The following is a 22,486-nucleotide window of genomic DNA, read 5'->3' on the forward strand; positions in this document are numbered from 1 at the left end:
GAAAATTGAATGTAATATTTACACTGGCATAATTAAATTAACATTTTACAGCATCTTTCTGTGTGCTTTGATAGCACAGATAATCAGTTGTCTGCCTAGCTTTTGGCCTAGTAGCAGAGTTACAGAACAATGATCAATTACAATAATATGTTATTAAAAAAAACTATTTACACTTCCCCATTTAAGTATTTCTATATTGATTTTTAGAAGTGGGGACTTCAAATGAAGATTTTTTTTTTATTAAAATTGTTGAACTGTCAGCCTACATATTTATATTTGTATTTTTATATTTTCTCAGTTTACACAAATCATTATCTCAAGAAGAAAACTTGAAGGAGCAGTTTAACCATGCCCTTAGTACCTATGAAGAAGCCTTGAAAAACAGAGAGAGTGTTGTTTCCATCACTCAGCAGCAGAACGAAGAACTGGCCACCCAACTTGAACATGCTCTGACTCAGCAAGCCAACATGGAATTACAGCTTCAGTGTGCTGTAGAGGTCTCCCAAGCAGCCAATGAAAAAGTTCAGAAGTAAGTGAATAAAAGCATGCAACATTTAAAACAAAAACAAAGGAAAACAACTTTCCTTTGGAAACTAAACAATACCTAGTTTTTGTTCAAAATACTGATACTTTAGGGAAAAGTAAACAAAATGAGCTTTTAGGTTATATATCACATCCTTTTTGATATCAAAAAAACTATTTGGGGGGACTTATTGTTACCATAATATTTGGGATAAATTGTATATAATAAGTGACCTTGATGAATCCATGGAGACTATGAATCATCACACACTCCACCTTGAGATGTTATTTGCAAAGACAGTCATATTGCCACCATCTGCACTCACTGAGCTTCCCTATCATGTTCCTGGAATTGAGCTCTTCTGGGACCTTGTTCGCTTAGGCCTCTAGCTGCACTAAACCCAGTACAGAGAAATTAATTTTCTTGTGTTGTTCTTTAGAAGTATTCGGTGCAGCCTTCAGTGTGCATAATTATATTTGTTTATTTTGATAGTTCTTTGCATTTTTATTAAAATTTAAACAAATCTGCATAATCAACCAGTCCTTATAACAGTGCACAGAATGTTAACACTTTCCCAAGCAAAGACATCCATTATTAATTTATGGAACTTGAATATTGGAGCAGCGTTTTCTGAGGAAGCTTTATGGACTAGGGCTTGTCAACCCATCCTTTTGTATGGTGAACAGCATCACATCATAATTCACAAATTTAATCACCTCTTGTTGCCAACACAGTTTTTTTTCCCTCATCTTGTTTGTTTTCAATATTAAGTCATATGTACAAGGATTGTTACTTCCTTTTACTTCCTAGTTGATATAAGTCATCTCAACCATTTCTCCAGCGTCTCTGTAACTATATTTAAATTGATAACCCAAACTTGGTTGAATCTGGACAAAGCTATTTTGGAATGGTTTGGGGACTGTACACTTTAAACTTTATTACCAGGGGATCTTGAAGCTTTTGATTAAGTCCTGTGCATTATATGTTTAAAGATTAGATTCAAAGTCAGTCAGACACTATATATCTAGTTATTCTCAATGTGCATTAACAAGCTAAGAAGGTTGTGATATATAAATGGGTAATATATATATTATATATTTTATTGTAAATCACAATCAATAGCTTAGATGTCATGATATGATTTACTTCTGTTTGTACAGTCTACAAATAATTATAAATTTAAAAGTTTTTTAATGTATAAGTACTTTACTGCTACATGACTAAAATTCCCTAAAACAATGGTTCCTTGAGATCAGTTAGGTTTCAAAAAAATGTTGGAAATACCAATTTTAAAAAAATCTTACCAGCTAACATGTTTTAAAAGAAAGATTTTTTTTTTGAATGCCAGAAAGGAGAAAGATCATCATTCTCAGATAATATATTAAAATGGGTAGTTTTATGCACAAACTTATGTCATCTTTATTTTACACATTTAATGGAATGCTACCAGTCTGGGATCATTTTAAGTACAACATGACATTTATAAGAGCTAAATGTTGAAATTACTTCTCAAATCTTTTATTCTGATTTCCAACAAGACATATTTGAAGTATTATCAGGATTTCTTTTACATATTCTATTTATTTTCTTAGCTACAAATTAGGCAGTGTGTATCTTCATCATGCTTACATGAACATCAGTCTGCATTCTTGGGCATTTTAGGAAGGTTATCCTCTGAAAAGAGAGCGATTAGAACTATGTGGGATGGGCTTAGTATGCTCTATACAGTCTAATTTCTCACTGAGGCAAATTCTTTGAAAATATGTAAATATGCAATGTAAAATTTGAATGAAAGAGGTCTCTTCTCCCTTCACAACCAAATTTCTTGAATAGATGACCAATAATCATCTTTCATTTTGCAATACCTGTATATTCCTCTGCTGTCCATTACATTGTTGGTACTGGCTAAAACTGTTCTTTTTAAGATGAACAGTCATTTCCTAATTCCAAAGCCCATGGCACATATTAACCATATTCTTATTAAACAACTGATGTACAACCATGATAAAAGTATAGATGTGCATTTATGATGAGCAATGTAACATAGTGACTTCAGAACTTAGTCTTTGGATTAAAAATGAGTGGGTGTGTACTTGGAGTTCATTTTGAAACTTCATGCTAATGGTCACAGTGACCTGCCTTCCTCAGCAGTGTTGTAGGAACTGGATGAAATGAGACGTGCAGAGCTGTTAAACAATGCGTGTTACATATTCCCTCCTCTTGTCGTCTCCCTCTGTACTGCAGTCTTTCTCATTCCTCAGAAGGGCTCTGCCTTTTCAAGACCAAATGCCTTTGCAAATGTTGACCTCTCTACTTAGAGCCCTTTGCCTTCCCTGCCAGCCTCCTGAGGAACATTGTCCATCCTATGAGAGTCAGTGCAGCACTGAGCATAGAAAAAAAATGGGCTCAGTGTTAAATCAAATAGTTCTGGAGTTCAAGCCTGACTTTCTTACTAATTGCCTAGGAGATTTGCGGCACATTACTTACCCCATAAGAAAAAGTTCCTAGTTGAGGTTAGACAATAATTCTGGCTTCACGGACTATTTTCTTGTAAAGAATAAATTGTGTAACATAAATACCTAGTGCAGTGCCAGAACTATTAAAAATATTACATTATTAATAACATCATATCCATCAATATAACAAGACCAGTTTAATTGCATCTTCTCTACAAAGCTATCATTATCTCCCTAGAAAGAAAAAAATCTCTCTGTTCTTCATATTACAATAGTATTTGGGGTTCTTTTTAAATGTATTAGAAAACCTTCCAGTCTACAATATGCCCAAATATGGTTATTGAGCTATAGATTTTATATGATTATGTGTCTTTCCTACTAGACTATATATTGTTTGGTCATATAAGTTCTTATGGCATATAAGTCCTAAAACTCTACATGATGCATCTTATCTATTGAGTGTCAAATGAATGTTGGGAAAGCCTGTGTTTAAAATCTTAGAAATATATAAATACTAAGGTATGTATGATCATATAATATTATTTTAGGACTTACTAAGATTAGTAAGCACTACATTTACAAATACAGCCAATTCTTAGAATATTTGTAGTATTTGAACTCTCCTTATCTTTAATACCATACCATTCCTTCCTGATGTCATTGGGAGGGGGTTATATAATTCCATTTTCATTTTCTGATACTTGTCTACCTGTTTCTACTCCATTGGGGGGGGTAATATAGTATACCTTTAACCCTAAATAATGGTTTATTTTAAGATTACAGCTATGAAATTTACCAGAAACACATCTATTTCTATAACTTCAACCACTACCACCTCCTCAGTAACTTCCAGATCAGTGTGTCTGTGCTCACCGCCCTCATGAGATCCAGCTCATCTCCCCGGGATACTGTTTCCTCTCCTGCAAATCAAGTCTTCCGCGTTCTCCTTGGCTTTCTGTCTCAGCTTATAGACTTAAGCAGTTCCGGCACTGTCCCTGCTCTTTCCCTCTTTTTACCCTTTGCACTCCTTTTGGCGCCAGCGTCTGCCACCTACATCTCTCCTGATTCTCTCCACCCCACCTTTATTAACTAACCACATCGCTTCAGCTCCTCGTCATTCCTTCACTCAGACCGTGGCAATAATCATAGAACCAGCCTTCCTGCCTTGAGTACCCTCAAGTTTGCCTTTCTTTCTACCATCACAATGAAGTGCTTTAAACACAAGTAAGATAATATTATTTCCCTATTAAGAATTTCTCAGGTATCCTTCACTCCCTACAAGTTAAAGTGCAAACAATTTAGCATGACATCTGAAGCCAAATGTGGGCCTTCCTCATTGTTCTAACACTATTTCCTCCTGGGACAGGTGTTTTTAAGCTTTCTCTTTTAGGCCGGAGAGGTGTCTCGGTGGTTAAGAACATTTCTTCTTGCAGAAGGACCTTGGTTCATCTCCCACACACAGCAGCTTTCAACCACCTGTAATTCTAGTCCCAAGATCCCCATCACCCTCTGACCTCTGCTGCACTAGGCACATACATGGTACATAGACATACATGCAGGCAAAACACTCAACACACATAAATAAATAATCTTAAAAGAGCGGTTTTTTTTCTATTTCATCATCATCATTTCATCATTCTTAATCTGTGCCCTTATTAGCAGCCTTTAGTCATTTCAGTGTTATAATAATTTTGAATGTTTTTTCACTCTACTCTCCCCGAAATTTCCCAAGACGCATACAGCATTTTCATATGCCATATCCAAAATCTTGCCCAGATGCTATCCATAAAGCAGGCATTCCACAAGTGCTCACCAACAGAAGAGCCTAACAATGGACTGGAGAGAACAATGGAATAAAGTCAATTGCTGGCCAGGTCAGGAGCATATGGAGCAGTTTCGTGTGTGCTCTGATTGCTTTAGGCCCTAGATAAAAATCTTCTCCCAACCCAGTGCATTTATAGAAGGGAGGAGACCTTCATTATTGCTCACAACTCCCCCAAAAGCTGGGATCTGGTGACTAAATCATAATTTTTATGCTAACCAACCATTTCTATCAATTTTAATTACATTTAAGACCTAATATCATCATTAATAGTGAAGAAAGATCATAGTTTTGTTAAAGAATTTAAATTTTATCTTTTATTTTCTTTCAGTTATAAAAAGTTTAATATTTTCTGAAATTTATAAAGTTTAAAAGTATTTCTGGAAAGAAAAATTATATAGAATTACCATGCTTGATATGACCTATAAATACTTATTTTTAAAAAAGTCAATGAATGTTAGACCTCATTGTCCAAAAATAGTTCCTGGCCCAGTTGTCATAAAATCTAAAATTTCAAAGCAGGTAGATGGTTCAGTGGTTAAGAGCACTGGCTGCTCTTCCAGAGGACCTGAGTTCAGATCCAGCTCCCATGTCAGGCAGCTCACAACCACCTGTCACTTAGCACCATGAGATCTGACACTCTCTTCTGAAGTTTGCAGACACCTGAACGGTTATGTCATACACATGACACAGAGATATACACATATACACATAAATAAACATAAATAAGTTTTAAAATACAAAAATCCAGAACTGAAAAGCCATTTCTTTGGGTGAAGCCCGCTATATTTCTGTGGATTTTTGCTGAATATATAATGCCTCAGTTTTTAAATGTGTGCAGATCTGATGGATACCGCCCAATGATTTTGCCTTTAGATTGTTTCCGATAGGTAGGTGGTACAGAGAAGAGGTTTGTGGAGGTATAGAGAACTAAACAGCACGTGAAGAACACAGAAACTTTGTGATAAAAAGATCTTTTAATAGTTTTTTCTAAGGACCACCTCTATTCTCTGTTTACTAAAGAGAAAAATAGACATACCATTACAGAAGATTCTTTTATCACGAGGATTTAAGACTCAGAGATGCTGTATACAGCATTTTATATTCTGTCTACAGACATATGCTTCTTGTGGCCCAAAGCAAAATTTCAAAAAATTTTTAGAAAATAAATTTTGCTCTACGTAGCCTGCCTAAGCTTTATGTACTTAAAAGTTATGACAGTCAGGATAATAAAGTGAGACTGTCTCTCAGAGATCTGAATTTTTACATTCAGATAGTTTTTGTCATAGAGTGTCTGTCCTGTAAACCAGATTTATAGCAATGCGACTCTCTCATGGGCTGTAACTATATGATAAGTAAATCAGACAAATGGATGTAAGAATGTTTTTTAAACATTTAAACGTATTTTCAAGGAAATGAGCTCTTCAGAATTTTCTTTTCATCCTTTTCTTTAAAAAAAGAATCAATTGCTTAAAATTTACATGATTTCTTGTCATTTAAATTTTTATAGGGTTATCAAAATATCAAAGATTAGGATAAAATATTTCAGTTGATAGATTTTTAAAGTTGTCTTAGAAAACAGCATACAGCCTTTTTTGAGTGATATTGACAGGAAAAAGAAAAGAAAACATGCAAAGCTAACAAAGTCTTTCCTGCCTCTTAGCCAAATACTGATTTCTATGAAGAAGTTGGTGTTACAAAGGACTCGTGAATTCTCAGCCTGGTTTCCCTGCTGATGAGTAAGAGCTGTGTGCAGTTCCCTTCAGAGTGTCAGGGAGTCACCATAGTGTCACACAAGGGTTCTTAGCATAGAGCAAACATGCTTTCCACAAGCTCGGCTGCTTAATCTGTTTGCAGGTTGAATTATAAAGCGGGAGAGATGGCTCTGGTGCTGGGAAGGGGAGCTGAGCATTTCCACAGTTTCTTGATTTAAAAGGAAAACGGAAAGCCTGCTGTTGCCATCAGATGACTCCACTACGTGTTTTCCTTTGGCTACTTACTCCAGAGTTTGGTTTGGACCACAAGGAAAAATAGTTATGTAAAAATATTTGTAAGTAGCTTAATGTGAAAAGTCTCTGAGAACATTTTTTTTAATTCCATGGTCTCTTCAACCCAATGTTTCCTTGTCAACTTTACCTGTGATATGTTTCTCATAAATTCCTGGTAGGGCTATTTTAATTCCATGGCAGCATTAGACATGTATTAATACTGTGAATGCTCATGAATTGAATCAAAGAATAAATTTTACAAATTCTCAACTCATCATACAGTGTAAATTAATATTTAAAATAATGTTTAAAGTTGCCTTTGATGCACTAGCACAGATAATAGTCTAGAAGATGTTAGTTTTAAAGTAGTTCTTCAAATGTGTTTAGTGTTTGAGATTCAGAACTTTTCTGGCAGGATGCATCCCTCAGTGACAGTCTTTTCAAATTCTCACCCAGATCAGCACCTTCTAAGTCTGTATCTCATTAGATTCAACTTTTCTGTCCTTTGCATGTGGGAAATGGGCTCAGATGACTCCTAAGTCACAGCAAGATGCTGCAGAGCATCTAAATACACTGTCTCTCATCTGAGACACATGGTGTGGTTTTGTACATTGTGAGATTCTGCATTTGTGAGGCGAAAACCTGTTTTCAAATTACCTGAGTACATATTTAACTTACCAAACATACCAGTCTTGTTCTCTGTAAAACAAGTATATGTTTTATTAAAATGATCAATTCCAGTATATATTTTTCTGCTGGAGCACCTTCCTCATACAAGTAAATAAAGTAAAATTCTTTAGATCTAATTTCATTATGTACAGAAATATATACATTCTCTACAGATGTTTAATTGCATTCATTTATTTTCTTTAACTAAAGAGTTCCGGCCACAGTTTAATCTTTAGGGAATTCTTGACTTTAACATGAAGAAGAAACATAATTTTAATTCTCTGGCTCTCTGCTTTATACTATGCAAGGATTAATGTGGGTTTATTAGGATTGGCTCCTAACCCAGAATTAGAGTCCAGTGGAATAAAAGTAAGAAAGCAGCTCACTGAATCCAAGACTCTGTCCTGTCCCGCCTAAGACAGACAGACCCATTATAGTTAGCCCTCAGAAAGAGTCAACAGGAGTGAAAGCAGGGGCTAAAAAGCTGACTTAGAGCGCTGCTCCTGACATTTGATCTGCTCCTTCATTTTGAAGCTGGTTCCAGTAGTATGCAGAAATGTCTATTAGAATTGAGCTCATATGCATTTCTGCATGCTAAAATAGATAAACATGTGTCAGGAAAGCACAATAGAAAGGAATAAAAGAGAAAAGATCAAAAGACTGAAAAATAAGAGATCTGCACATGCATGCATTTGTCTTTCTTTCTCCCTCTTTCTTTCTTTCTCTTTCTTTCTTTTTCTCTTTCTTTCTTTCTTTCATTAATCTTAGTACCAGAGTGATTTAAAAAAGCCAGAGGCAAGACTTGTCACCTAGGGCAATTACAGAATCTACTTGAATAATCATGTACGTTTTGACTAGAAGTTGATAGGCAGAAAAAATGGAACAGGAGTTTTTATACCTAGGATCAAGTGTGACCTTCACATTAACATGTACATGTGGATGTAAGTTCTACCTAGCATCATCTTCTTTAATTCAGTTCTTATATGCAGCCAGAACCCTTCTACTGTTTAACTTTAAGTGGGATTCATTGTTCCTGTGTACTTCTATAAAACTAAAAATCTTACTTGAGCCTGGTTTAATAGCTGATAGAAGTAATATGTATAAAATGTTTTAAATTTTCTAGGAAAAGATTACTTAATAAAATTAATCACTATAGAGGGGAATGAAGCTGTTGTAGAAATTAGATTTTAATTCTACATCATTCCTGTTTCGATGATGCTGTATTATATTTAATATGCTTGGTATAATGGATCATATACATTTGCTATAACTCTCAGAATTTCCCCTTTGCTTCCTTTACTTTAAACACATGATTTGGATATACTATATGTTAGCAGTATAGAGAATGTCTAAAACTTTACATAGTCAAAGTTTAGTTTGTCTATAATAAAGGCTCATGGAAAATCTGATATACCTAACCACTCATTGAAAATTTCCATATGAACTCAGTTGAACCCACAGGTAAGCTGCTGTTTCACTCGAATTCTAACATTCGGGAGTAAACCACGGCTTCCCTTTGGGACAGAGATATTCCCAATAAATCCATAGAAAGAGAAAAGTCTTTACTGCTTCAGTGTAACTTCGATGGTGAAGTCAGGAACACATTATATGCCTAACTTTCATTCTTGATCCTTTTTATTAAAAAACAAAACATTTCTAACAGTACTGTATAGAATGCCAGCTGAATTTTATGGTTTTCTTACCTACGTGTTGGGAATTCTTGACCGCCAAACCATCTCTCCAGCCCCAATTGTTATATATTCTTAAACTCAACAGAGGCAGATTTCCCATCTGTTCCTAAAGTAAAATGAAGAAACTTTTATATTGCTTTATCAAATGTTTCTGTATAAACAGCTAACTAGAAATAAAATTTTAAGATTCAAAAAAATCACAGTAAATGGTATTTTAGAACTTAATGATTTTAATATTTTGGTAAATATACAAACTGGTAATAGTTTCTAGAACATTGTGACATTTTACTTTTTCTCTTGAAGTATTCTGAAAGCATGCATAAACATACGTGATTTCTCTTTATGTTATCATTTATAAGATATATAAAAATAACAGACAACATTTAATATTTTCAAACATCTTTAAGTTGATCTGCCTTTTAAGTTGAGTTCTGTGTTTTCACATTCGCCTTCCAAGTTCTCCACTCCCGACTGTCAGAGACCTAATCTTTCCCGAGTGATGGGAGGCACAGTTCAAGAACAAGAATGAATCTCCGTATAATCACACCACAGTGTGAGGTGACCCTCAGACAGAGAACTGACCAGATACACATATGGGTTTTAGGAAGACTTTCTGGTGCTCTTTTTTAACACAGCTGTGAGAAGAATGTGGCTAAGACCCAGTAGTCCTTCTTGAGTAGAACTGGCAAAGGAAACCATGAGGAGAAGAGAATTTAACACGTGGGCGTAAGAGAGCACGGCTTCATTGATGCGATCTGAGGGGAATGCCTAATGACCGCAAGAGGCAAACTTGGCAATGACAGCACAAAGCTCTTTTCATTGACTCAAAGGCAGACGCTAAAGCTGCAGATGGTTACCTCCAGCCGTGGCTATTCAGTGGGCGGTTTTAGAAAATGGCACTTTGGTGAATACTAATAGATCAAAACAAAGATTTAATAATGTAAAGATGTGGTGTTAAGTTTTAGATGCTGTATACAGGTCAGTGTCTCCAAAAAAAGGATAAAAAGAGTCCCTATTACATGTGGAACGAATGTCTTTATTTTTCAAATTCAAAAAGGAATGCCCTCTTTAACATATAGATTGTACTTTGTGTTGAATAGTTTACATTATGAAAATAAGACAAAATTAGGGCTTATATTTATGCTCATTGATCTCATGACTTCCATTTGAGGACTCAGTTTACAGTGCTGACTAGTGTCATCTGTTAATATTTTTATGAAGCTTACTCAGTAGATAGATATATTGCCATTTGACGGGGATGATTCAGTATTATTAAAGCAGTAGGTCAAACATTTTTGTACATGAATAGAACTCTGCCTTACCTTTTCGGGGAATATAAAAGAGACGTTGTTTAGTACATAAGAGGCCTTAAAACGCTGACCCAGTCTTGAAATTATATTTTTGCTTATTTTCACTTGACATTATAAAATCTCAAAAATTGAGCATTTTTATATAATAAAGAATAATCTATCATATTTAACTTGTTACTTGCATGTATATAATAGAATCTCACTTTATATTAAAATATTATCTATTTTTGTCAGGGATAACTTTGTTACTAGATTTGCATAGTCTTAAATTTGGAAAGTTCTTGAATTAAACCCAAACAATGGAAGATTTATCTAAAATAAGCTGAAAATGTAAACCTAACTCAGCATTATTTTTCTTATTTCTATTTGTGAACTAGATATAACTATCTATAGGTCACTAAGTCTTTTATGTAGCAGTTACAGGAATACATGATAAACTAGACGTACAAGTTAAAGGGAATGCAGCTTCACATCTAATAGAGGCGTCAGTGGACTGACAGGACCCTGGCTTGCCCTGGGCATGCTGAGTAACACAGGTAACACCCTGTCACCTCTCGGCATTCTCATCTGGAAGGTGGACCTTCTGGCTGTACTTCAAAGCATAGCTGTAAGGATCAGATATTCATATGCATAGAAGTTTAATGAAGAAAATTATGCTCTATAAATATAAGTCATTGAATGCCTTCAAACCATGATATAGATGTTAAACTTCAAAATTCCATCTTTGGATCCAGAAAAAATAATAAAATAATAATGTTTTAGCCTTTAGAGAGGAGATTGTTTTTAAGCATAAATCTTGGAAAGTGAAAGTTAAAAGTTATATACATTTTTATATATTACTTGTGAGAATGCAAAGTAATAAAACAGAACCCCAAAGAGAAGGATTTGGCAGTAAATGACATGTGCACTTAACCTTTGAGGAAAATTAGTTCCGGGGCTCTACCCTGAATATATACCTCCATAAATACAAAATAACTCAAAAATTACTACCATTAGTAGCAAGCAAAAACAACCTAAATAATAGAGTAGCTGAATAAACTATGATATAATTCTCATAGCAGAATACAGTGCAACTATTAAAAGAATAAGAATGATGTCTATAAACTGAGTCTGAGTAGCTTCCAGGACATATTGCTAACTTAAAAAAACAAATTACTTACACTGGAATAATTGGGAATAGGAGGAGTAACCAGAAACCAATGAAAATATTGCCACTCTTTTAATGTTAGAACCATATCAGTGTTGTGCATACTCAGAAACTAAATCACATGTGTAAGAGAAAAAGTCAAACATAAAAATAAACTAAAATAGCAATAAATATATGTAACTATAATATCAAACTAATAAGATTCTTACAAAGAGAAAGTAATAAGCTGAAGTGTTTTTTATTCTTTTTTTTTTTTTTTTTTTTTTTGGTTTTTCGAGACAGGGTTTCTCTGTGTAGCTTTGCACCTTTCCTGGGACTCACTTGGTAGCCCAGGTTGGCCTTGAACTCGCAGAGATCCACCTGGCTCTGCCTCCCAAGTGCTGGGATTAAAGGCGTGCGCCACCACCGCCCGGCTTGTTTTTTATTCTTAATTGTTTATTGTTTTGCATGAGTACATGATGAGGATAGGCACACATGCTTGGCACACATGTGGAGATTAGAGAACAACTCTGGGGAGTCTCTTTCCTTCTACCTTTATGTGGGTGTTGGTACAAACTCAGGTCGCCAGGCTTGCACAGCAGACACCTCTCCCCTCTGAGTCATCACACCAGTCCTGAAGAACTTTTGGTCCTCACACTCTGCATATCCTTGTGGGTATATATCCTAAGGTCCAAAAGGAATGAAAAGAAAACATAAACTTTACAGTCTTGTTCATAGTTGGTATCAAATTTTGAAACATTTTTTTTTTCTATTTTGGATTGATCAAGTAAGCAGTAAATAATAATATTATTATTAGATAGGAAGGTTTTAACTGTAAAAAAATAAAGGACATTAGGAAAAAGATACAACATTAAATTTGACCTAGAACTATCAATATGAACTCATGATTAAAAATATTTTTCTAAGCTCTATATACTAAGATCCTTTACAACCATAGATGGATGTAGCCCAAATTTTAGTTTCTTATAATGATTTCCCAATAAAAGAAACTGAGAATATAACTGTGAATCAATGAAAGTATAGGTGAGCATGGTTATCATGTGTGCTTGAAGTCAAATTATGCTTCATTTATATATGCTCTTGTATTGAGAGGGACATAATCTTGACAGATTTGGAACAATATTTGTTTTTGAGAGGGAACTATAGTTATAGGATGTTGAACTCTTACATCTTATAGCCTACAAAAGACACTGAGAAAAGAAAGATGGTTACTAAAAAGAAAACTTCTTTTGTACAGAAAAATACCAGTCATTAATTGGAGGTAGGATGCAGAATTTTCTAACCTGCAGTAAGATTAATCTAAGCAAAGACAATCAGTAAGCCAGGCAGTTAGTGGGAAGTTACTTTGGAGTTGGTTAGCATAGGTCTGCAGTCCCAGTGTTTGGAAGGCTGAGGCAGGAGTACATAGTGAGACCCTGATCCCCAGAAATAAAGCACGTGGAAATTTATAATATTAAGTATCTTTCAAAAATAATTAGGGATTTCTTCTTAAAATGTACTATGAATATGTTTGTGAATTAAGTATTCTATGTGGTTTGGGATTTGCTTGGCATTATTTGTATGATTTTTGTGGTGCTGGGGGTGGAACCTGTGTGCTCAGACATGGAGTGCTCTGCCATTGAGCTTTATTCCCTATCCATAGAACTAACCCCCTCAACCTTCATCAAAATTAGTGTTTCAAAGATACTCACTGCAATGTAAAGTTTCATCTTGGAAACTGTATCAGTATTAGAGTATCTAGGCATGCCTAAGCTGTAGCCTCAGGCAACCTGCAGCTTCAGTATGTTTTGTATGTTTGTAAATACAGCTCTGACACAAAATCATAAACTTCATTTAAACACTAGAAGGGGTGATTTACAAAATTTTGGTGACTTTATTGTGTGGTAATGTCATTCTGCAAAGTTTAATGGTTAGGCACATCTGCAAGGTAAAATTTGGTGTTTATTGTGGAGGTTTAAATTAATTTTGACTTTTTTTTTTGGGGGGGGGTTCGAGACAGGGTTTCTCTGTGTAGCTTTGCGCCTTTCCTGGGACTCACTTGGTAGTCCAGGCTGGCCTCGAACTCATAGAGATCCACCTGCCTCTACCTCCCGAGTGCTGGGATTAAAGGCGTACGCCACCACTGCCCGGCTAATTTTGACTTTTAAAAATATCTTATTAAAATGTCTTGTTTAGCAAGAAATGTTTTGCATCTCTTTACACCCTAAGATGGAGTCACTGTCTCATTCACTTTGGCATAGTTCCAGCCCTAACAAGTTCCAGCCCTGTAGAAGAAGCAGCACAGCTGTTGGGGGTCTGAAAAGACCTAATTCATCTTTACTCAAAAATAGTAATAAGCAATAACCTCCTGAGTTAGCCTACCTTACTGTGATTTCTAGTGAATGATGTTGCATGTTATTAAATACAGTGGATCAGGTCTGATGGATCAATGGTTCTTCCTGGCCTTTAAAATTTGACAAGACTTTCTAATGCATGCTGAGCAGAAAACTTACTACTACCTACATTCTGGTTGGTACCTGTACCAGTTTTGTTTGTCAACTATTGCTTTATCTTTGTTATGATCATCTTTTAGACTCTATGTAAATCAGACAACATATATATCAATGCAAGGATCCTAATTGCATTCTAGACCCTAAATGTTCATTTCAATTTGAGGATGTATGGTTTTATGAATCAAAGTTAAATCCAGCAGAGAAAATGCCTGTCACCATGCCAGCTTAATAAGTTGAATATTACTTTACTTTGTAGGCCTGTGGCTTAGTCTGAAATTTGAAGTTGCATTGATATATTATCTCTACTAGTCTCCCAAAGGATGTTGCTAGTCTTTTGAATTAAACTTGAATAAGGTTGATTTGTATTCCCTGTTAATCAAAATTTGAAATGTTGACATTAGAAAATTTCATTCAGTGCTAATTATATATGACTTTTATGAAAGTTAGGAAGGAAAGAATCCTACATTTTAAAGTTTGGTATCAGTCTAAAGCCCTCTGAAAACAATGGTGAGGAGCTTAATAAGCCATCTTAATAAGATACCTTAATAAAACTAACCAGTTGCTCCAGCTTGCTGCATTTCACTTGACAGTATGAAAATCAGTGTTTTGCCTCCTCCATCATTAATTGAAACTTTTCTGGCTTTAAAATGATCAAAAACCTTAGCAGTATTTCGCCAACACTCCTCAGCCATCCTGACGCCTGAATCTCTTTAATAGCAGTATATGAATCTCTAGGTAGTGTTTCAAACACCTCTTTTGCCTCGGCATACGAAAAGAAGATAATTTACATTGGTTGCTTTATAACATTTTAAATACAGTTGCTAATATTCACTAGATCTATGAGGTTGTCTTCAGGTATGTAGGAAAAGCTAAATCGTTGAGCAGGCCTTACATCCAGTTAGGTATACTGTTGGTTAACAAAATATAAAGGCCACTGTCTTAGGATTTCTATTGCTATGAAGAGATACTATGAGCATGGTAACTCTTATAAGGAAAACATTTCATTGGGGTGGCTTACATTTCAGAGGTTTAGTCCATTATCATCATGGTGGGACATGGTGGCATGCAGACAGACATGGTGCTAGAGAAGTAACTGAGAGTCCTACATCTTGCAGGCAACAGGAAGTGGTCTGACTTGCTGGGTGTGACTTAAGCATATATGAGACCTCAAAGCCAGCCTCCACAGTGACACACTTCCTCCAATAAGACTGCACCTACTCCAACAAGGCCACACCTCCCAGTAGTGCCTCTCCTTTTGGGAGCCATTTTATTTCAAACCACATTTCATTCACTGACACCCAAAGGTTTATAGCCATATCATAATATAAAAATGCATTCAGTCAAACTTAAAAAGTCCTCATATTCTATAATAGTCTCAAATTTATTTAAAAGGTTAAAATTAAAAGTCTCTTCTGAGATTTGTATAATCTCTTAATTGTAAACCCCAATGAAATCAAAATTTAAAAAAATAGACCACATACTTCCAACATATAATGACACAGGATATGTACTACCATTTCAAGAGAGAAAGTGAGGAAATACTGGACCAAAGCAAGACCAAAAATCAGCTGGGCAAACTCCAAAATCTGTATCTCTGTGTCTGATATTAAAATGTTCTTCAGATCTCTAATTCCTTTCAACTTTGTTGACTGCAACACACTTCTTTCTCTTGCGCTGGTTCAACTGCTTGTTAGCAGCTTTCCTTGGCAGGTGTCCCATGGCTCTCCAGCATCCTGTGGTCTCCAAGGCAATCCAGGCTTCACCTTTACAGCTCCATGAAATGGCCTCTCTAAGCCTCCATGCAGGGACATCCCTGATACATGCCTGGCCTCCGTGGCTTTCCTTATTCAATCCTTGACTCTAAAGCCTGAACCACATGGCCAAAGCTGCCAAGTTCTACTGCTTGTTGGAGCTGGAACATGCCCCCCTGGTTCAATTATATCTTCACCAGCTTTCTGTTTTCCATGGTTTCTTTCACTGCCTAATCTTGGCTGTTCTGGAACTTGCTCTGTAGACCAGGTGGACCTCAGACTCAGAGATCTGCCAGCCTCTGCCTTCAGAGTGCTGGAATTAAAGGTGCACATCACCCACACCTGGCTCTAAGCTTTCTTTAATCCCTTTGCACAAATTGAAAACTTAGCTAGGTGAGATCTTACCCTGAGGTCACCACTCCCTTTATTCCGATTCTTAATCCATTTATCTCCTTGAACACAGGATTTAGCTCCATTCCACTTCCTGGTGCCCCTTTATTCTTTTTTCATGTTTTATAATTTACCCTGCTTAGCTTGCTCCTTTTCATTATAAATCTTCATTAGACATACCACTAATAATCACATGACAGAGTCTAAACTGGGCTGTTTTGAGATTTCCTCTGCCAATGGAATTAATCCAGAACTCTTCACTTCAACCTCAGGCAGACTCTTTGGACAAGGGCAAAAGACAGCCAGTTACTTCACCAAAGTATCACTCGAATGATCTCTAAGGAATATACTAAAGTTCTCCTTTGGAACTTCCTGATCCAGGCCCCTACAGTTCAGATAATTCTTAGCACCACTGTCTTCCATGTTCCTACTACTGTGGCCCAGTAAGCAGTGCTTAAACCATTCTACTGCTTTCCCAGCCCAAAGTACCAAAGTCCAAATTCCTCCAAACAAAAACATGGTCAGGCCTATTACAGCAACACCCCAGTCCCTCTATCTTAGTTAGGGTTTCTATTGCTGTGAAGAGACACCATGACCATGGCAACTCATAAGGAAAACATTTAATGGAGTGGCTTTCTTAGAGTTCAGAGGTTCAGTACATTATCATCCTGGTGGAACTTGGAGACATGCAGGTAAATATGGTGCTAGAGAAGCAGCTGAGAGTCCTACATCTTGCAGGCAACAGACAGCAGTCTGACTCACTGGGCATGGCTTGAGCATATATGAGACCTCAAAGCCCACCTCTACAGTGGCACACTTTCTCCAACAAGACTATACCTACCCCAACAAGGCCACATCTTCCATTTTTGACACTCTCTTTCGGGGCCATTTTCTTTCAAACCTTCACATTCTACTTCTTGGCCCCCAAAGGCTTGTAGCCATGTCATAATGAAAAAATGCATTCAGTGTACCATGTACAAAGTATATTATTATAAAACCTAATGATTTTTGTTACTGGACTTAGGAGTATGGCTAACTTTCTGATCGTGACCTGAAATCTTCTACCTCTTGCTGCTATAGGATGCCAAACACAGGGCTTGTTTTTCTAGTTTACCAAGTATGCTCAGTACATTCTATGACCTACACGTCAGTAATCCCTTAGTGTACTGTGCAAATTTCTCTCTCTCTGAGCAGTTATAGGCAAACTATATATGAACACTTGAATCCAAAAAGATGTCTTGTGATTGTATTGACTCTGGAACTATTTGATAGCTGACAGTATACTTCATGAATACAGTGCATGCTCAGCATACTGAATGCCATGAGTTCAGTCCTAGCACCAGAATTAAATATCACCCTATACATATACCATTTGTAAATGAGAAAGCAAGTTCTATGAGAAAATAATTAGGTATTTTTAAATTTACTACTATAGATGATTCTGGAAATGAGCAGCCATGCCCAAACGTATTTTATATTTCTGATGAAAGATCTGTGGAATAGATTCTAAGAAATGGAAGTCTTAAGGGTCAAAAGAAGTATTATGAAACTGCTCTCTTGAAAATTTATGGAAACAACTTATCTAAGAGAAAACTTCTTCCCCCAAGCCTCCATCCCTATTTAGTAAATTGTTAAACCTTCCAACTCTATAGGTTAAAATTTGTCTCAATGTAATATGCATCTCTTAAAAAAACAAGGTTTGGCAATTTTATGAGTTTTTGTTTGGGTTTTTGTTTTTGTTTTTGTTTTTTACTATTTTTGTTTTTTATGTGAATTCCTGTTGATGACCTTTTCACATTTTTCTATTGAACTGTGAATCAATTGTTATTGATTTGTTAGAACTCTTTATTAGTAAATGATTTCATTATACACCTATTAGCATTTCCTTGGTTTTTAATATTTTTTAAATTATGTGTATATATCTATATATAGTGAGAGGAATATATACATATGAGTGCAGGTGCCTACAGAAACCAAGGAGGGAATCCAGTCCCTTGGAGCTGGAATTATAGTCAGTTATGAGCCACCCTACCTGGTTGCAGGGAACTGGGTTCTCTTCAAGAACAGTTTGTACTTTTTAACTGCTAAACAATCTCTTCAGCTATCCCTTGGTTTTGTTGGTGGTGTTAGTGTTGGTGTTGTAGTTGGTGGTGGTGGTGGTGGTCATGGTGGTGGTGGTGATCATGGTGGTCATAGTGGTCATGGTGGTGGTGGTGGTGTATATGTGTTAAATAGAGTTGCTTTTCTGTTACAGTTGTTAGACATATTTGTTGAATTATAGTAATTTAAGGTAACTGAGACCAATTTACATTGCTTATTTAAGATGTATTCTTATTACTTAATCTTACTTTTTAAAAGCCTTAGGCTATTTTGTAAACATGAGCTTTGTGTACTTCCTTCTTTACCAAATCACTTTTATTAATTAGAAGTCAAATAGATAACTGTTCTCATACTTTAATGCAAATTCAGATTGGTTTCTCTTGGCAAATAAGCTCTTTAGTCATAGTTCTTCAGCCGTGAGTTGTCTCTTCCAAAGCAAATATCTTTAATGGATAAAACAAACAAGATCAAGACACAATGAAAGAGCTGAACCCTGTGATGCCAGATGTGGCCGGTTCAGTGTGTCAGGTTAAGAATGGTACCTGAGGATCGGCCTGGCTGTAAAAGGCAGTGTGGAGTCAGTGCAAAGAGATTTGACAGCTGTAAATGCTCAGCTGTGGGGCCTTCATTATTATTGGAATAACTATCAGTTCTTCCTTTTTTGTACCATATAGCCCTCAATTTATTTTTCTGGTAAAATGTCTAGCTATGGGGGCTGGAATAGCTCAGTGGTTAAGAGCACTGACTGCTCTTCCAAAGGACCCAGGTTCAATTCCCAGCACCCACATGGCAGCTGACAACTGTCTGTAGCTCCAGTTCCAGGGGACCTGACACCCATGGCAAAACACTGATGCACATAAAATAAAAATTAAAATAAAATAAATAAATAAATGTCTAGCTATTTGGAAATAGAAATGTAAAACCTACACAGTACATGGAGTTGATATAAATCTTAGCCGGGTGGTGGTGGTGGTGGTGGTGGTGGTGGTGGTGGTGGTGGTGCACGCCTTTAATCCCAGCACTCAGGAGGCAGAGCCAGGCGGATCTCTGTGAGTTCGAGGCCAGCCTGGGCTACAGAGCAAGATCCAGGAAAGGTGCAAAGCTACACAGAGAAACCCTGTCTCAAAAAAAAAAAAAAAAAAAAAAAAAAAAAAAAAAAAAAAAAAACAAATCTTGTAGACAAACAGTTACTTTGAATGAGACTTGGAAGCCTCATTCTGTCTGTCAGGAAGATAACAACCCAAACCTGTAGTGAGTTCAGCAAGGATAGGAAGAGAGGAAAAGGAGACTGTGTGTTTCTCTTTTATGTGCTCTCTCGTTGTCTATATTAGTAGTTATAGCATTGTATTTATCTTGACTATTATGGAAATAGTAAATACTTGGGAAGGGGTGTTTTAATTTTTTGTTTGTAAGGGGGTTTTGTTAGTTTGGACTTTGGTTTTTTGGTTTTTTTTAGTGGCAAGTATCAAAACCAGTACTCTTTTTGACTACTAGACAAGCACTTCATCCTGAACTATACCTCCACCCATACACCCATTAATTATCTTATTGATAGACCAATTTTTTATTTAAACATTCAAACCACTAAAGCAATAAATGTTAAATTTAGAAACACTTAAAATAGCTAAGCAGCTTCACCTTTTTATAAAATATTTCATATAATACATACAACTTTATAAACCAATTGTGACTTAACCTATAATGATGTGTATATGAAAAAGGCATTGTAGTCAGTATATGTAACTTTTTACTAAATAATAGTAAAATTTTATTTAGTAAATAGACAATTTTTTATATTGATTCTCCTTTGAAACAAATTATACTTTCTATGATAAGAATGACCTAATTTATAAAATCTGTAATATATGCACATTAATATTCATAAGTAGTTTGGATTTACTTATTACATGGTACAAGTACTGAGGAAATATTCAAACTATCTATACATTCACTGCCTACATATATATAGCAATAATGCATACACACACACATATACATATATATATATATATATATATATATATATATATATATATATATAGCCTAGCTTAGACAGTAAGACCTAGGTTTAGTGAGAGATCCTATAGAAAAAAGTAGAGGGGCTGGAGAAATGGCACTGTGTTTAATAACACTTGTTGCTCTTGTTCAGAAGTTGGTTTCAGTTACCAGCATGTACATGGCAGTTCGCAACCTGTTTCAGAGAACACAGTACCCTCTTCTGGGATCCATGAGCACTGGGCACACAAGTGGTACACATACATACATACATGCACACATAAAAACATCCATACACATAAAATTTTTGGTTGTGAGCCCAGCCTTTAATGACTGAGCTATCTCTCCAGCCCCATACATATAAAATTTAAAAATAAATAAAATTTAAAGTAAAAAATAAGATAGTGATAGGGGATGACAACCAGTGTTGACCTTTGACCTCCACAAGTACACTCACAGATGACAGCACCTGCATACACATGTACATACACAAAAATCATGTCATGTACTATCATTGTATTAAATTTTGTGAGCTTTATTAAAGTGTGACATATTTCCTTTGCTTACAGTTTATAACATTAATACTTAGGAGATTTTTTTCTACATACTACTACATTGAACACACTGTACTAAATATTTGGAGAAAACACAAGTTCCTGCAAGTAAAATCAATGAGTTAAAGAGAATCTAGAATCTTATATCTACATATTATACTATATCTTCCACCTCATTCATTCATTACTTCATAGAGTACGCTGGTGATAAGTGTCCTTTTGTGTCTTCAACATAGATAACAGGAGAATAAAGCCTTCAAGGAGAGCAAATGTACCTTATGGAGTAGATGGAGTGTGGATCAGTAGAAAAGAAAGGACAGAGGTGGTGATATGAATAATGTGAGATCCAAGTCTGGATATAACCTCAGAAAAGTCCAGACAGAGGTTCCTGTGGAATGACAAGGCTCGGCTGAATCACCCAGAGTTTTCAAAGTATGCAAATGAACTGAGTTCCATGTCATAGGAGTAACAACCATTCTAGAGGCTTTTTTAATGATTATGTAATTACAATTATAGATAATCATAGTGATCGAGGAACATCAGCCTATTCTTTATTGGAAAATTAGCTAAAACGGGTTGGTGTTAGAAGTAAAAGTACCAGCTAAGAAGTGATTGTAGCAGTACAGTGTAAGAAGACAGATGATGTTCTGGCATGGACTAGAAGTAGTAAGAACGAGAGAAAAAGATTGATATTAGAAGCACTACAGAGGAAATACGACTTAGTGACCCAAAAGATGTGCAGGGTAAAGAAATCAGGGTTTTAAGATCCTCTCCCTGAAGGATAGGAAGAACACTGTGCCATTAATAGAGTGTCTTTAGTTCAGTGCGAAGATCTAATTTCATTTTCTTTCTGTGTAACCCTAACTTATAAACTTATGAGAAAAAATATTAAGTTTGAGAACAGTACTGCCAGGTGGCAGATATAAAATTCATCAAAATTGGCTTCCAGAAACTGAACAGCCAAAGAAGGGAAAGGCTTCAAAAGATTCTTCTCAGGGAATAATAGAAATACCCATGAGAGTTTGTCTAGAATGATAGCAATTTAGATTATATAACCCCACTTCCCACATAATTAAACTCTCCGTGGAGTTTAGTGCAAAAAGTCAGAATGTCCAAAGTTGTTCTGAATCATAAAGCTTATGCTTTAGAGCTGCATCTCAAGCCATTCAAAGACAGGCCAGATGTAAGGCTGCAGCGTGAGTTGTCATTCTTCAAAAGGCAATATGTAACTCCTCTGCTGGGCAAACAGCAGATCAGCTCCTAGCTGATGTCATTCATATTGGGAGGAAGTGGCTGAACCATGCTGCAGTGTGAACAGTTAAAAGTTTAGAAAGAGACAGTTGATAGCGGGAAATTTACTAATTATTCTATTTCAAAGGCACAGGACACAAATGCACTGTTAGCAGAGATTTATAGCCTCTGTTCATTGATGCTGTCTAGGTGACTCACTCAAGACACCATTTCTTCATCATTTAGGAAACAAACACATACCTGAAGAGGCAGACATTCCATATTGTCTAAGCCTGAACTTAGATTGCTAAGGAAAAAAACAATAAATTATAGTGTTCATGCATTATACTTTATAAAGTATTAGAAAA

The 22,486-nt window shown here is 35.9% G+C and overlaps 1 protein-coding gene across 6 annotated transcripts in view; it reads left to right on the forward strand.

Moving 5' to 3' along the window:
- Mipol1 (mirror-image polydactyly 1) overlaps positions 1 to 22,486 on the forward strand; it is a 303,018-nt gene that overhangs the window by 250,532 nt on the left and 30,000 nt on the right. For all 6 annotated transcript variants that reach the window (XM_028869753.2, XM_028869747.2, XM_028869751.2 and 3 more), the window contains one exon: positions 299 to 529. In XM_028869753.2, the coding sequence (XP_028725586.1) occupies positions 299 to 529 (231 nt within the window). The remainder of the gene's footprint in view (positions 1 to 298; positions 530 to 22,486) is intronic.

Source organism: Peromyscus leucopus, chromosome 14 (assembly GCF_004664715.2).
Source record: "Peromyscus leucopus breed LL Stock chromosome 14, UCI_PerLeu_2.1, whole genome shotgun sequence".
NCBI classification, from domain to species: domain Eukaryota; kingdom Metazoa; phylum Chordata; class Mammalia; order Rodentia; family Cricetidae; genus Peromyscus; species Peromyscus leucopus.